The sequence below is a fragment of the Trematomus bernacchii genome, unplaced genomic scaffold, assembly GCF_902827165.1.
Source record: "Trematomus bernacchii unplaced genomic scaffold, fTreBer1.1, whole genome shotgun sequence".
In the NCBI taxonomy this organism is placed as follows: Eukaryota; Metazoa; Chordata; class Actinopteri; order Perciformes; family Nototheniidae; genus Trematomus; species Trematomus bernacchii.
Window position 1 is genome coordinate 238,303 of NW_022987671.1, and position 14,245 is coordinate 252,547.

At 40.7% G+C, this 14,245-nt stretch overlaps 4 protein-coding genes across 4 annotated transcripts; all 4 read right to left on the minus strand.

Annotated features, from left to right (window-relative positions):
- Positions 1–4,758: 4,758 nt before the first annotated feature.
- On the minus strand, positions 4,759–5,201 carry LOC117487414 (late histone H2A.L3-like). Its single transcript, XM_034136026.1, has one exon. The coding sequence runs from the start codon at positions 5,185–5,187 to the stop codon at positions 4,804–4,806; it is 384 nt and encodes a 127-aa protein (XP_033991917.1). The 5' UTR covers positions 5,188–5,201; the 3' UTR covers positions 4,759–4,803.
- Positions 5,202–7,340: 2,139 nt separating this feature from the next.
- Positions 7,341–7,692, minus strand: LOC117487429 (histone H4). Its single transcript, XM_034136046.1, has one exon. It carries the CDS (start codon positions 7,674–7,676, stop codon positions 7,365–7,367), a length of 312 nt encoding a protein of 103 aa, XP_033991937.1. The 5' UTR covers positions 7,677–7,692; the 3' UTR covers positions 7,341–7,364.
- Positions 7,693–8,837: 1,145 nt separating this feature from the next.
- LOC117487421 (histone H2B 1.2-like) lies at positions 8,838–9,361 on the minus strand. Its single transcript, XM_034136034.1, has one exon. The coding sequence runs from the start codon at positions 9,344–9,346 to the stop codon at positions 8,966–8,968; it is 381 nt and encodes a 126-aa protein (XP_033991925.1). The 5' UTR covers positions 9,347–9,361; the 3' UTR covers positions 8,838–8,965.
- Positions 9,362–13,663: 4,302 nt separating this feature from the next.
- Positions 13,664–14,072, minus strand: LOC117487415 (histone H2A-like). The gene has a single exon (XM_034136028.1). The coding sequence runs from the start codon at positions 14,059–14,061 to the stop codon at positions 13,678–13,680; it is 384 nt and encodes a 127-aa protein (XP_033991919.1). The 5' UTR covers positions 14,062–14,072; the 3' UTR covers positions 13,664–13,677.
- Between the last annotated feature and the right edge of the window lie 173 nt (positions 14,073–14,245).

Genomic DNA, 14,245 nt, shown 5'->3' on the forward strand with positions numbered 1-14,245 from the left:
TGAGGCACTGACACTGACTCTTCCGGTTTACAAATATTATATTTTGACCTAAACCAAAATATAATATTATTTTCAAAAGCTTTTTTTGTCTGATGCTTCGATTAATTTTAAACAGACAGTTCAACAAAAGGATACCCAAAAAATGTAATTTTATCATTTAAATATTGAATTGTTCTCTCTTAGTAAGATCCCATTTTCAATAAAATTGCGGTCTTACCTTGACTTGAAGATGAAGTCCATTTGCCTATCCTTCTGGACAAACATTTCTATTACTTTTTTGTAAAAGTCCTCCTTATCTTCTTGTAGTTTCAAAAGTCTATCATAAATCTAATCGATAGATTTATGATAAAAAAATTATAAAAGTAGGGTAGACATGTGGATGTTATCCGGCTGAACAAAACGTGCATTTACAGGTACGTTTCCCACAGATCTTATTTCGAGCTATTTTCTAAAATCCTATGGAGAAACCTCATTGCTTTTTTGTGCTTACTTCCTGGTTTTAGGACGCGCCACTGCACCTCTCTCGTCTCCTCTTCACACACACCACACTTTTCGCGGCACACGTACTTATAGCCAATCAGCTCTGAATGATGTGAGATGACGTATGGTGGGGATGGCAGCTCCGTGCCCCTCTGGTTATTATCTTTTTGCCACACACATTAAATGGGAAAATACTCTGAGCATGCGCAGTGTAGTTTTTACAGTCACCGTTCACTTCACAGCGAGAGGAAGGGGCATGATCAGGTTTTGTCCCACATGGCTCTAAACAGCTCAATAGGCACACACTGTGACTGTAGACACACTAATTAGAAGAACACAGACTAAAACAGCAATGTACAGACGAATCAGATGATTAAACATGATCTTAAAATATATTTTATATATTTTTTTATTTATTTTCTGCATTTTTAGTAATCATTATTTGTAATACTTTCTGCTGACACTAGGTGGGGCTGTGCCCCACCTGCCCCTAATGACCAGTCACCACTGAATATATGTTAATCCTACACTGTAACAAATAGCTGTAATAGTAAACTTGTTTATCATTATTAGTCCTGAGATATATGTATATATGAACAAGTCCTGAAATGTACCCATTTATGGGTGTATATATATATATATATATGTGTATATATATATATATATATATATATATATATATATATATATATATATATATATATTACGCAACATATCAAGTGTACACACTGTAGTATTCGTGTTTGAACATCATAGTCGATAATGTTGTATACATCTATTGCTGAGTGGACACTGCTGCACTTGCAGTGTGTCATTTCATGATAAGACACTTGAATCTAACTGTGGGCTGTCTATAACATACAGTTTAGTTTAAACAATATTACTTAAGATGTTAATATTTACATGCTTATCTAATCTTGAAATAGTGCTGTAATAGTTTGTGCCATGTATGTTTTAGAGCTACTAAACTAACTCCTAACGGTATAATATACAATGGTCACATTAAAGAACTGCTAATTGGCTAAAAGATAATAACTCCATTAATATATGTACCTAGATGTACCTAATTTCTTAAAATGCTAATACAACATAAATAAAGAACTGTTAGAAAGACAAATGTGTTCATATTTAATCCACTACAATAGAGCCACTATTTTCGTTCTGCTCCAAACATTTGTTGGTGAACACTGACATCTGGTGGATAAAGGCTGGAACTAAATATAACCAGTTGTATTCATTTCAATGTGCGTGTGGGCAAAAGATACAATCGAGTGCTTAAATGTTACGGTACGCTATTGATCGGTGAACTGCAGACACCTGCCAATAAGTAATACTGATAGAGTGTAAACTACATTAAACATTAATGATGGGTCCAACAAACGTTGTGGCTTTATGCATGTGGACAGACAGATGTAGAAACCACACCGCTATTCATTTGAGAATGTGATGATTAACCTGCTGGATGTACGAAGGAAAGTGTGAAAAGGAGTTTGCTTTAGTTGAAATTAGACTTTACTGTATAGAGCAGGGGTAGCCAACACGGTGCCCGCGGGCACTTGGTCGCCCGCAGAGGCAACGTGAGTCGCCCGCGGGGCATGTTCTAAAAATAGCTCGCCAAGCAAATCCAAAATGTATAAAATACACAAAACAAAAAAGGAAATGTAATTAAAAGAATCTACCCTATGCATAAACGAAACCTAAATCATAGCGAACTATATCTACTTACTACAACTCTATATCTATCTAACACCCCTCCTGCCCCCACCCCCAAAATTAATCTACCAATCACGTTCTTGCTTGATTTGCGGGACCAGCGTTGCAGTCTGGAAGAAAAGCAATGTGGCACCTCCCCGCTGATTTTCCTTCTGGCAGAATCTACACAACACATCAGCCCCATTGAACAGCCTATCATGCCAGCCTATACAACACATGGGGGGCAGAGTTTTACTCTGTGTGCTGCAACTTGCATATATATTTATTGCACTTGACGCACACACGCATGGCGTAATTTCCACCTGGGACAGGGGGGAAATGTCCCCCGCTCTTTTCGAAATCCCGTTTGTGCCCCCCCACTTTAAAAATATGTTTATTATTATTTTTTAACGCAAGCTGTCGATCGCCACCGAGGAGCTCACAGCCTCTGTGAGCGAGCGAGACAGATACCCCTTTCACACCAACGGTGTTTCAGGGCCGGTTCGGTGCTGGTGCTTGAAAAGCACCGGGTTTTCCTGTTCACACCGCAGCGGAGCAGCGTCATAGCTCCGGAATCCGGTTCGTTTCGAGCACCAAAAAGTTGTCCGTCTAGAAGCAAGAACCGCATACGTCACGCTTACGTCGGAGGAGGGCGAGATTAACCTGAGCTAACACTTAAGGCGAGTACGGCAAATAAAAGTTGTAACAAGCAGTAGTGCTGAGCAAAGTGACTAGAACGCAACCACACACTTGTTAAAAAAAACACACTTTATAAAGTCAGGCAACACTAACGTGTGATTCTGTTTATTTGTACCTTACTTTGACCATCCGTTCGCTGTTAAAGATCATTGTGGAGAGCAGGCAGACGTTTTGTTTGTTATTATAGCAGCTATCGGATGGAATCAATACATGGGCTGCACAGGTTGTCATGTCCGACTATCACAAGTAGAATCATAATGAAAAATACGTCGGTAAAAAGTGCCTGTAGAAAACTGCTTAGCAAGTAGTCAGTTTAGCTTCGGTTGCTATGCTAACATCACCCATGTTATACCAGAGAAACTTTCATAACAGCGTTGTGATGCCAAACAGCGTCAATTCAGACTGACACCAAACAGCGTCAATTCAGACTGACACACATTCACTTAAGGGGAACTGGGGATATGTATCAGCTGCTTGTGTGACAGTCAGACAGTGAATACTTTAGAGCCGTGTGAGCTAACCCGGAGCTAACGGGAGAATACACTCCCGTTGAAGAGCAGCCGGCCAGCACTGCAGCGGTCGGTAAATGCCGCTGAAACACATTAATAAACAATGAACCACGGCACTCTGGAGAAAAGTATAAGGTTGGAGAAGTCGTTATTTAATTTAATCTGGCTTCGTATGATTAAAAGCAACGCAGTCCCCGGCCCGTTGTTGTTGTGAGGTGAGCTCCGGCGTTGGGGAGAAACTCAGCGACGTAAACTGTGACGTCATGACGCAGCAGCGGCAGCACCAGTCGGGCTCTGAGCGGTGTGAAAAGAGCCGGCGCTAAACCGAAGAACCGGTTCTGAACCAGAAAAGCTCTAGCACGGAGCTTGAACCGGAGTTGCGTTGGTGTGAAAGGGGCAAGAGAGAGAGAGCGAGCGAGAGAGCTAGGGAGGGAGAGGGGGAGAGAGAGGGGGAGAGAGAGAGCGAGAGAGCTGGGGGGGAGGGAGGGAGGGAGAGAGAGAGAGCTAGGGAGAGCATACCTTTATCTATTTAATATAGATAAAGTAAGAAATCATTCCAATGTGTACTATAGGACAGTAAAAAAAATCAAAAAACAGTTTGAAAGGGGAGTGATTAGTAAAATATGCATAAATAAAAAGATAGCATGCTAACTAGGTAACATAAGATAAGAATAAACCAGTTTAAATGATTTGTTATTGGTTGTGATCATATTCTAAAGATGTTTGGATTATTGAAAAGTATACAGCTCTCTTTCATCTGAGTGTTGAGAGCTGTATCCATCAATTCATGTTGTGCTCAAAGTGCTCCAGATTGATGCATGTCACTTCAACATTAAAAAATAATCTTCCTGGGGGTGCATGCCCCCCGACCCCCCCTAGAGGAGGTGAGGGCCCCCCTGGAGGAGGTGAGGCCCGTCCACCCCCAAATAAAGCAGGTTAAAACAATTAGATTGCATACATGTTCTTTTAGTAAACACTGCAAACGGGTCCCACAGACCCAAACAGACACAAAGGTTAAAGGTCAGCATATCATGTTAAAATGTGCTAAATATATACACTGCAAAAAAAGAAAAGAAAAGAGGAGTAAAAGTAGCCCCCGACTTGTTTTATTTTTTAAAAGTAGCCCTCATCCTAAAAAAAGGTTGGTGACCCCTGGTATAGAGGCTACAACCTGAAATACAGATGATATCATTAGTAGTCATTTGGGGTTGTTTCAAATTTATATTGCTCTATGATGTGGGTGTTTTTAGTCGAGTGACTTGGTGTAATATGCGACATGTTGTACACCTCAATACATATAGGGCAAGGGGGGAGATTACTGTTCTGGGTCATTAAGTAGTTGTGAAGAGGGGAATGTGCTTTAGTTGGAAGTGGGTGGCTCTTAAAAGAGCCTTTGTCGTTTGTTGAAGCGGGATCAGGGTGTTCACTTCTTGGCAGCCTTCTCGGTCTTCTTGGGCAGCAGCACAGCCTGGATGTTGGGCAGCACACCTCCCTGAGCGATGGTCACTCCTCCCAGCAGCTTGTTGAGCTCCTCGTCGTTGCGGACGGCGAGCTGCAGGTGACGGGGGATGATACGGCTCTTCTTGTTGTCCCGGGCGGCGTTTCCAGCCAGCTCCAGGATCTCAGCGGTCAGGTACTCCAGCACAGCGGCCAGGTACACCGGGGCTCCAGCACCGACACGATGGGCGTAGTTACCCTTCCTCAGATGCCTGTGGACACGGCCGACGGGGAACTGGAGCCCGGCACGGGATGAGCGAGTCTTGGCCTTCGCCCTAACCTTTCCTGCACCTTTGCCTCGGCCTGACATTTTCTATGTGATTATTCTTCGACGTTAAGAAGAAAGTAACTCTATCACAGTTCTCACCAGTTTATATAGGAGCGCAGCTGTACGCTCATTGGTCAGATTGATCCGTAACTGTGATCGTCCAATCAGAAAACAGGTCGGTCTGCCGCCTGAATTCTTTTCAGAATGAGACTGTATTTTCTGAAATTGTTTTCACCCGTTCAAAGATGAATATAAACTAATTGTTTTGCTAGGTATTATTCATTCTGTGTCTTTTTATGCACCAAATAGCAAATTCCTTGTATGTGTTAACCTACTTGTAATAAAACCTATTCTCATTCGTATATATACACTGTACATACATTATTATATTTGCAGCACTTAAGAAACAAATATAGCTTTATTTGTAAAGCATTTTATAACCTCCAGGTAGAAGTGATGTACAATACAAACAAAAATATGTAAAAATAGTGCTCAAAAATTCAAATGAACAAAATGTAAATAGTAAAAGCCAGATCACAGGAAGATGATCCAAGTGAGCATGGCAGTTTAATGTCACTACCACCAATAAATAATTTCAAAACCAGTTTTAAAAAAAGAAGGGTGTTCACTTGCACCAGATTAAGATAAAATATAAAACGGTTGAAGAACTTTGTCTATTTAAAAAAATGAAAATGATAACCTAAATCAAGAAATATGATATCATACATAAACAATCAGATACTATATTACCCAAGGCAATCTAGTGCAAGCCATTCAAACTGGTCCAAAAAGAAAGCATTTCATATATTTCTAGAGATTACATGAAGGCTGTCCTGATGCCTTTATAACAAACCTGTAAATGTCTGAATTGAATCGAGTGTGTGCATTAATGCAAATGTTTTTTAAGTAAAGGGCTTTCCTGTATTTATATATGTGATCGATGTATTAAGCTAATGATTCCATGTGGAGAGAAGGGCTTTAAACGTAATAAATAGGCTAGGGAAAAGGTACACATTAGATAGTATATACCCATAGACATTTCCAAAACCTAATGTAAATATTGAAATAACAGAAAAGAGGTGAAAGTGGACAGCAATGCTAACAATATTTTAGACATTTGTTTTTGGATATCTGAAGTATAAGCACTAACAGAGCATGGTATAATGACAACTTGGCAGGATATCTTGAATAACTGAGTGTAGAGATAATAACATAATTTAAATCTGTCAATGTCAACTAATATAGGTGAATGTAGAATGTTGTAGATCAGGACTCAATGAAACCATATAACATCACATAAAATGTGAGACTTAAAGAATGTGGGAAACATAATTAGTTGATAATGTATGAATATGATGTAGAAGATTCAGTGTAAAAATAGAAAGAATTAACGAAAGGGTAGTGAGAAGAGCTGTCTTTTACTATTATTGGTGGACATCAGCTTGTTGTAGCTGGTTGGTGTAGTTTTTTGATGAAATGCTTGTAATTAATTTCCTCCACAGGTATGAGTGGAAGTTCACAGGCCCATTATTGAGTTAGGTGTTCATCCTCAAATTCAGGGAAGATAATACAGACCTAGTTCTTTCCATGATGACATGTTTAGCCTTAAAAGCATACATTTGGGTGCCTAAAACACCATTATCATTACCTGTAAATCAGTCCTGTTATCTAAACTGATAATGTGTGATATCTGACAAGTTATCTGTTCATGACATGTTGATATTTAGATTTGTTATATTTACAAGATTATAGAATTAAAATAAAGAACAAATAACTGAAGTGTTCCAAATTATTTTCTAACACAGGTATTGTGTGATATACTGGATAGTCCCAAAGAGGATTTTAAACATTTAAAATGTGTAGCTCCAAATCATCCTGACGACCTTTTCTTTAAATCTCGGGAATCATTAGATACATAACTGAAATGGCTTCAAAACCACTTTGATTACTGTGGACAATACCCAGTGGCTGACTTGTGACATTGTGGTATTTAGAACAGAATTGATTTGTACATCTTGGATGTCGTATAAACAACATTGTCCAATAGGTGACATTTTTAATATCAAGAATCCTAGCAAGAGTTCTGTTGATGGAATTTAAGTTTGATATAATGTTCATTGACTGAAAAATGTGATATTGCCGAAGGAAAGAGTCTTTAAGTAATGTGGGTGGCTCTTAAAAGAGCCGTTGTTTTTCCAGGTATATCAGGGTGTAGATGTTTAACCTCCGAAGCCGTACAGAGTGCGGCCCTGCCTCTTCAGGGCATACACCACATCCATGGCGGTCACGGTCTTTCTCTTAGCGTGCTCGGTGTAGGTGACGGCATCACGGATCACGTTCTCAAGGAAGACCTTCAGCACCCCACGGGTCTCCTCGTAGATCAGACCGGAGATACGCTTCACTCCGCCACGGCGAGCCAGACGGCGAATAGCGGGCTTGGTGATGCCCTGGATGTTATCACGGAGAACTTTACGGTGACGCTTGGCGCCTCCTTTGCCGAGTCCCTTTCCTCCTTTTCCTCTACCACTCATTTTCGAGTATTGATATGTCGGCTCGTACAGAACGAATGGATAGAAGCAGTGTGACCGGCAGTATTTAAATATTCACTGCGGACCTAAGAGAAGACGGAGAGCGGGAAAGCTGCTAGGCGGGGCCAACGCTGCAGCCTCCACATTATCTTTCAAAACATTTTCTCTTCCTTTAAATATTGCTTATATAAATCAGTCAGGCTTTATACTAAGCGTTTGATGATTAAACGTTTGTTAATATATAATAAAACCCTCACATGCTTAATAACATTTATAATTGAAATAAGACCCTTTCTGAGATTAACATTACATTTAAAGTTGATCAAAGTATTCAAAAAAGACTCTTTATGAGACATTCATTCTAAACTGTTTCTGATGAGTCAAGACATACATTTGTATAAAACATGTCAACCATTTGACATAAAAGTAAGAATTAGTCCAATAGAAACACCTGAATCTATACACTGTATTTAGGTGTGGTTGTGTGGCCAAAAAATCAAGAAATGTACCAAATAGTTAATGGTAAATATAAAATATAAAGTAACAGACAAATAACCTTGGATTTCTTCAACTTATAACATATTTCAGCTCTCACAAAATGTTATAAGTCTGGTCAATTAAAGCTTTTCATTTACACATTTAAAAGGTACTTTTGTAGAGAAAATTATTTGTTAGAAAATGGTATTGCCTTATGGAAACATTGACAGATTGTATTTTTTTTTACAAGATAATAAAAACAATATAACTACTGTTTAGCTCTGATAATGATATGCTATCGTATCGAGTCTTTAGCAGGGTTTAGATAGACACAATTGAGAAGGGTCAAACTCCTTTTCTGAGAGTATGATTACGATTCAAAAAGTATTTATTTATCCAGTTTATACTTCTGACAGAAGCATAAAAACAAAACATATTCATGACTTGTGTCATTTATGAGATTGAAAAATAAGCCGATTTCATTAATCATAGGGACATTTCTCAAAAGGAAATGTTTGTAATAGGTGTTCAGATGCAGTGGGTGGCAGAGCCTTTGTGTTGTTGGTATATCATAAGAGGTAGATTCACTTTCAGGTCTACAGTAGAGCCAAATGCAAAAGTATTCACCCCCTTGGCCAGAAAGAAGCCATTGCTTCAGGAAAAAAAAACAAGAAAACACGTTTGGAGTTCGCCAAAAGGCATGCGGAAGATTCCCCAAAATGGATCGTGCGTGCACTTATTCAGAGGAACACGTCTATAGATGTAGTGGGTGGCTCTTAAAAGAGCCTTTGTGTTGTTGGTATATCAGCAGCAGTTTACTTGGAGCTGGTGTACTTGGTCACGGCCTTGGTGCCCTCAGACACGGCGTGTTTAGCCAGCTCTCCGGGCAGCAGCAGGCGGACAGCGGTCTGGATCTCCCTGGAGGTGATGGTGCGGCGCTTGTTGTAGTGAGCCAGACGAGAGGCCTCACCTGCGATGCGCTCAAAGATGTCGCTCACGAAGCAGTTCATGATGCCCATGGCCTTGGAGGAGATGCCGGTGTCGGGGTGGACCTGCTTCATCACCTTGTAGACGTAGATGGCGTAGCTCTCCTTCCTGGACTTTCTCCTCTTCTTTCCAGTCTTGCTGACGCTCTTAGCGACGGCTTTCTTTGAGCCCTTCTTGGCCGCTTTAACGGGGGGTGCGTCGGCAGGCATGATTAGAGAGTGAGGTTGGTCAGACTCGATGCCTCACAGACACAGCGCGGTCTATTTATATCCCCTCGATGCAAATACTGCTGTGCTGCTGCTCGCACGGGATTGGTTATCGTCTGCGCATGACTGAGCCCTACGATGTACTTTGATCTGCACCCCCCCCCCCCCCCCCCCCGTTTTATGTCTTATCCCTGTTTGGTAGCCGCTGGAATGAGCATGTTAAACACTCTTGTCTTTGTCTGATTGAATCAAGCGATCTTATTTAGCTGTGATGTAACACAACCAAGGGTCCTTCTATAATTGAATTAATGATATATATATATATAAATATATATATTTAGTAAAATAGCTATTCACATTTATATTCATATGTTTAAATGTTGTTATAAAATCAACAACATATTTATTATGTAGGTATTTTATGTGTTTTTTTCATTTAAATTATTCCAGTGTATTTCCACCTCAAGTAGCACCTCTGCTCAGTGCATTCTTTACATTTTGTATTAGAGCTGAAGTGTCTTTTTTTATAATACAAACTTGTTCATCATTTGAATTGAGCACATGTATTTATTCAGACGTGCTTGATTTTTGGACTGAGCTGTGAAAACGCCTTTTCAGCGTTTTTGATGCTGAGCACTATTTTTGCTCCAATCAAGTAAAACAAGACTCTTCTCTCCTGACTGTACGATTTATCTTTTTTAAAGATATTTAATTTAAAGACATTTAAATGTAAACTTCCATATTTAAATAAAGTTAATAATGCAACGCTGTTGCAGTGCTTTGTGATTAAGTAAAGTGACGAGCTTTTATGGAAATGTCTTCAGTCATTAACAGTCTAATTTTTTGGTAACAATTTTTTATTATTCCCATTTTCATCACTCATTGTGTTCATATATTGTCAAAGACAGTGGCGAGCCGTCAGGGCCCTCTAGGCCCTCTGTGAGGGCCTAAGATATTCCAAAAAATAATATTTAAAAACATTAAAAAAAAATATATTTTTTTAAAATATATATTTTTTTAATATTATTTTTGTTATATTTTTCATTAGTTTTACCGAAAAAAAACTTGATTTAATAAAATAACATTTCCAAAGAAATAAATCCTTCGAATCTGCCTGTTCAGTCTCTGTTTGAATGTCAGTTACTATAGCGGGCCTCTCTGCGATTCACAGAGGGCCCGCTATAGTAACTGAACGAGAGAGTAATGTCAAATGACAGTACAATTGACCAATCATATCTTCCCTCTAAATGGGTGGGTTTTATTATCGCGGACTTTATGACGACTTCCGCCCGCTGTGAAACTGTTCTTGTTTCCATAGCAACAACAACTTCCTGTCAACAGCGTGAACTCGCCTTCAAAATAAAAGCATGCCAAATTACACTTAAGACATACAACTGCAATGAAAGTAACAAACACAATGCAATATCATTTTCAATGTCAAAGAACACAAATTGGGTTCACAGGTGTTGTTTTGTGTGGTAGAGGGTCGCTGTCATTGATGCGTTTTGCACCCTGGGCCGTTGTTTTGATATTTCGCTGAAGTATACGCTGTGACGTAATAACGTCTTTTTTTCGAGGGAAGGGGTGGGGGTCAGAGGGCCTAGGTATAAAGCTCACGGCTCGCCACTGGTCAAAGATAAGACACAAATGACTGAACTCCAACCCTTTAGCACTGCATTAAATGCATTTATGAAGGTTAATGAATGTTCTTTGGTTCATGTGGTAATATATAGAACAGCGAGAGATTTGAACTATTATATATGTAAGCGCTTTGAGCATCAGGAAAAAGTGCTATATAAATGACAGGTATTATTATAATATAGCTAATGTATTAAATGTCTATTGCGGCTTTCACACCGGCGCTTTTCACTTTCTAGCTCCTCGCGAGAGCTTTTCTGGTTCAGCTCCCGTTTCCCTTTTCAGCTCCCGCTCTGTTCACACCGCTCACACCGCTCAAGAGCCGGGATGGTACTGCGTCATTGCCTCATCGTTTGCGTCATGACGTAACCGTTTACGTGCCTGCTTCCTAAAACCCAAACCGCGCGGAAATCACAACAACAATGGCCGATTGTATTGAAGCGCTGTTCGCTGTGGTTATCCTCTTACGAGACGAAATGGAAGGCATCGGACGACTTTTCAAGGGACGACTGAATATTGCCATGAAGTTGTGTACAACCAACCCCCTTTACACCCCTTTCCAGAGAACGGTAGACAAGAAGGAGCTGACGTTAGATCTGCATTGATGGAGTATTTCAACATGGGGGACCACTAATATTACTGCAGTTAAACCTGATCTATTTTGTATCATGCCTCTTACAATAAAATCACTGGATCAGACTTGAATTGTGTTTTCTTTTGTATACAAATCACAGAATGTAAACAGATAAACAGGTATGAACAATATTCTTATAAAAATAGTGCATACCCAAAAGGTTGCCCCCGCCTCCGCCTCGACGGACGTAAGAGAGACGTAAGCGACGCCGCGTCATAGCTCCAAAGCTCTTGCCTCTGGACCGACAACTTTTTGGAGCTGGAAGTGAACCGCATTCCGGAGCTATGACGCGCCGCCGCTGCGGTGTGAACAGGAAAAACCGGCGCTTTTCAGGCTCTAGCTCCCAGCAGGAGCTGGAAAAGCGCCGGTGTGAAAGGGGCATATGTGCCAGCAGTGGCTCTACAAGACAGTTCAAACATCAGAATAATGTGCATGGTAGCCTACCATCTGTGTGGGAATTAAATGTGCAGTAGATGTGTTCCTTCAGTTGGCCATCATAACAAGGTGAATGATGGATGAACAGTGGGATATTTCTAATAATGGAAGGAGAATTCCCCAGGAAACCTTTATAAAACTATAACAGGGTTGCCAACTTTGGGTACCTGGCTGGAGTGAGATTTTGATATCATGGGTTTAATTCGGTTTAATTACACATGTGCGCACGAAATGACTGCTATCGTGTCAGCAGCGGGACCTTAGCATATATATAGGATATATATACAATATATACAAATACACAATAATGGACACAGACTATAAAGGGCACACAGTTTCATTCACTGATGAAAGTCAAACATGTTTGTTTCCACTGTTTTATTGTGTGCCTGTCGCGATAAGCAATTCATTGACTTATCGTATGATGAATAAAAATGAACTCGATAACTTTTCTGACCTCGATACATTTCCATTTACATGAGGATGTGACTAGCAGTTTGAAAGGATGTACTTGAATTATTATTATATATTATCATTATGTCAGTGGTCTAAAATGGTCATACAACGGTGCCAACAATATTATCGTTTATCGCAATAATTTCCGGGAAAATGTATCCAACAAAATTAATTATCGTGAGAGGCCTATACATGAAACACACACACACAAATCTACAGACTTACTCCAAACTGCCAAATATATGAATTAACACACTCTCACTCTCATACTCTTTGACTCTATTTTGGCTATAGTAGAACAATAAGCAGCAGACTTTTACTTTTTTATCATTTCTACTGGATCTTAGATCTGCGCATGCGCTCCAGAGTATTTTTGTTGGGTAATCTATGGTAGGGCTAACCCTTGTGGTGGGGCTCAAATCAGTATTTGCAATGTAATTACATACACGCTCCCCCCGACAGTGAAACGCCACGCGTGAGGTTTAGATTATTTTCCTGTCTCAATCCAAATTGAACTGTATGAAATAAAAAGGCACATTTGTCTTGTAGTAAATAAAAGGGCGACCTGGAGCCAATCCTGCAATTTCCCCACAGGTGAAAGAGTTGACATGCTGAAAACCCAACCCCTGCAGGGGGTCTGGGGGGATTCTCCCCCAGGAGATTTATTTTAAATACTAACATAAAATACACATTCTGGTACTCTCTTGAGAAGAAAAAATAAATAAATCTATTACTACACATTTAAAAAAATGAATGCCATATTAGTTTTTTGTTACTTTGTTCTGAAAGCTGAACCTGCTGCAGCAGTGCTGCTCCTCACAGAGAGAAGAGGGAAGAGGCTGTGTGAATTACTTTACATTGTGGATAAGGGTAGATAGCCCCATTGTTCTGTGTGTCAAAATGAAAGACAGCCCACACACCTATCAATCATCAAACCGTGGGGTCTTATTTCATTACGTGTTGATTTCTATCGTATTCTTCTTCGTATTCTTCTTTTTGGCGTGAGAATAGTTTGGGCAGCGTGAGGTTGAGTGAAAGCGTGTGTCACACGCTAGATGCGTGAGAGTTGGCAACCCTGCTATAAATAATAAAAGGAAGGCGATCTTTAGTTAGGGGTGAGTGTGGCTCTTAAAAGAGCCGTTGGTTTGTTTGAAAGGATGGTTCCTGTGGTTTACTTCTTGGCAGCCTTCTCGGTCTTCTTGGGCAGCAGCACAGCCTGGATGTTGGGCAGCACACCGCCCTGAGCAATGGTCACTCCTCCCAGCAGCTTGTTGAGCTCCTCGTCGTTGCGGACAGCCAGTTGCAGGTGACGGGGGATGATACGGGTCTTCTTGTTGTCGCGGGCAGCGTTTCCAGCCAGCTCCAGGATCTCAGCGGTCAGGTACTCCAGCACAGCCGCCAGGTAGACGGGGGCTCCGGCTCCGACGCGATGAGCATAGTTACCCTTCCTCAGATGTCTGTGGACACGGCCGACAGGGAACTGGAGCCCGGCACGAGAGGAGCGGGTCTTAGCCTTTGCTCTGGCTTTTCCGCCGGTTTTGCCTCTTCCACTCATTTTTAGATGTACTTTCGAAGTCGGTACAAAATAAAGTACTAATTCGACCGAAGAAAACCCTCCTTTATATGTTCGAGGAGCGCGGGATGGTTCGCAGCAGAGGGCGGCACTTTTTGAAAGGATTTTCCTCCAATAAGCGGCGGATTCTGGCAGAGTGTCGCTCCTCTGGGCGGAGCTGAGCTCC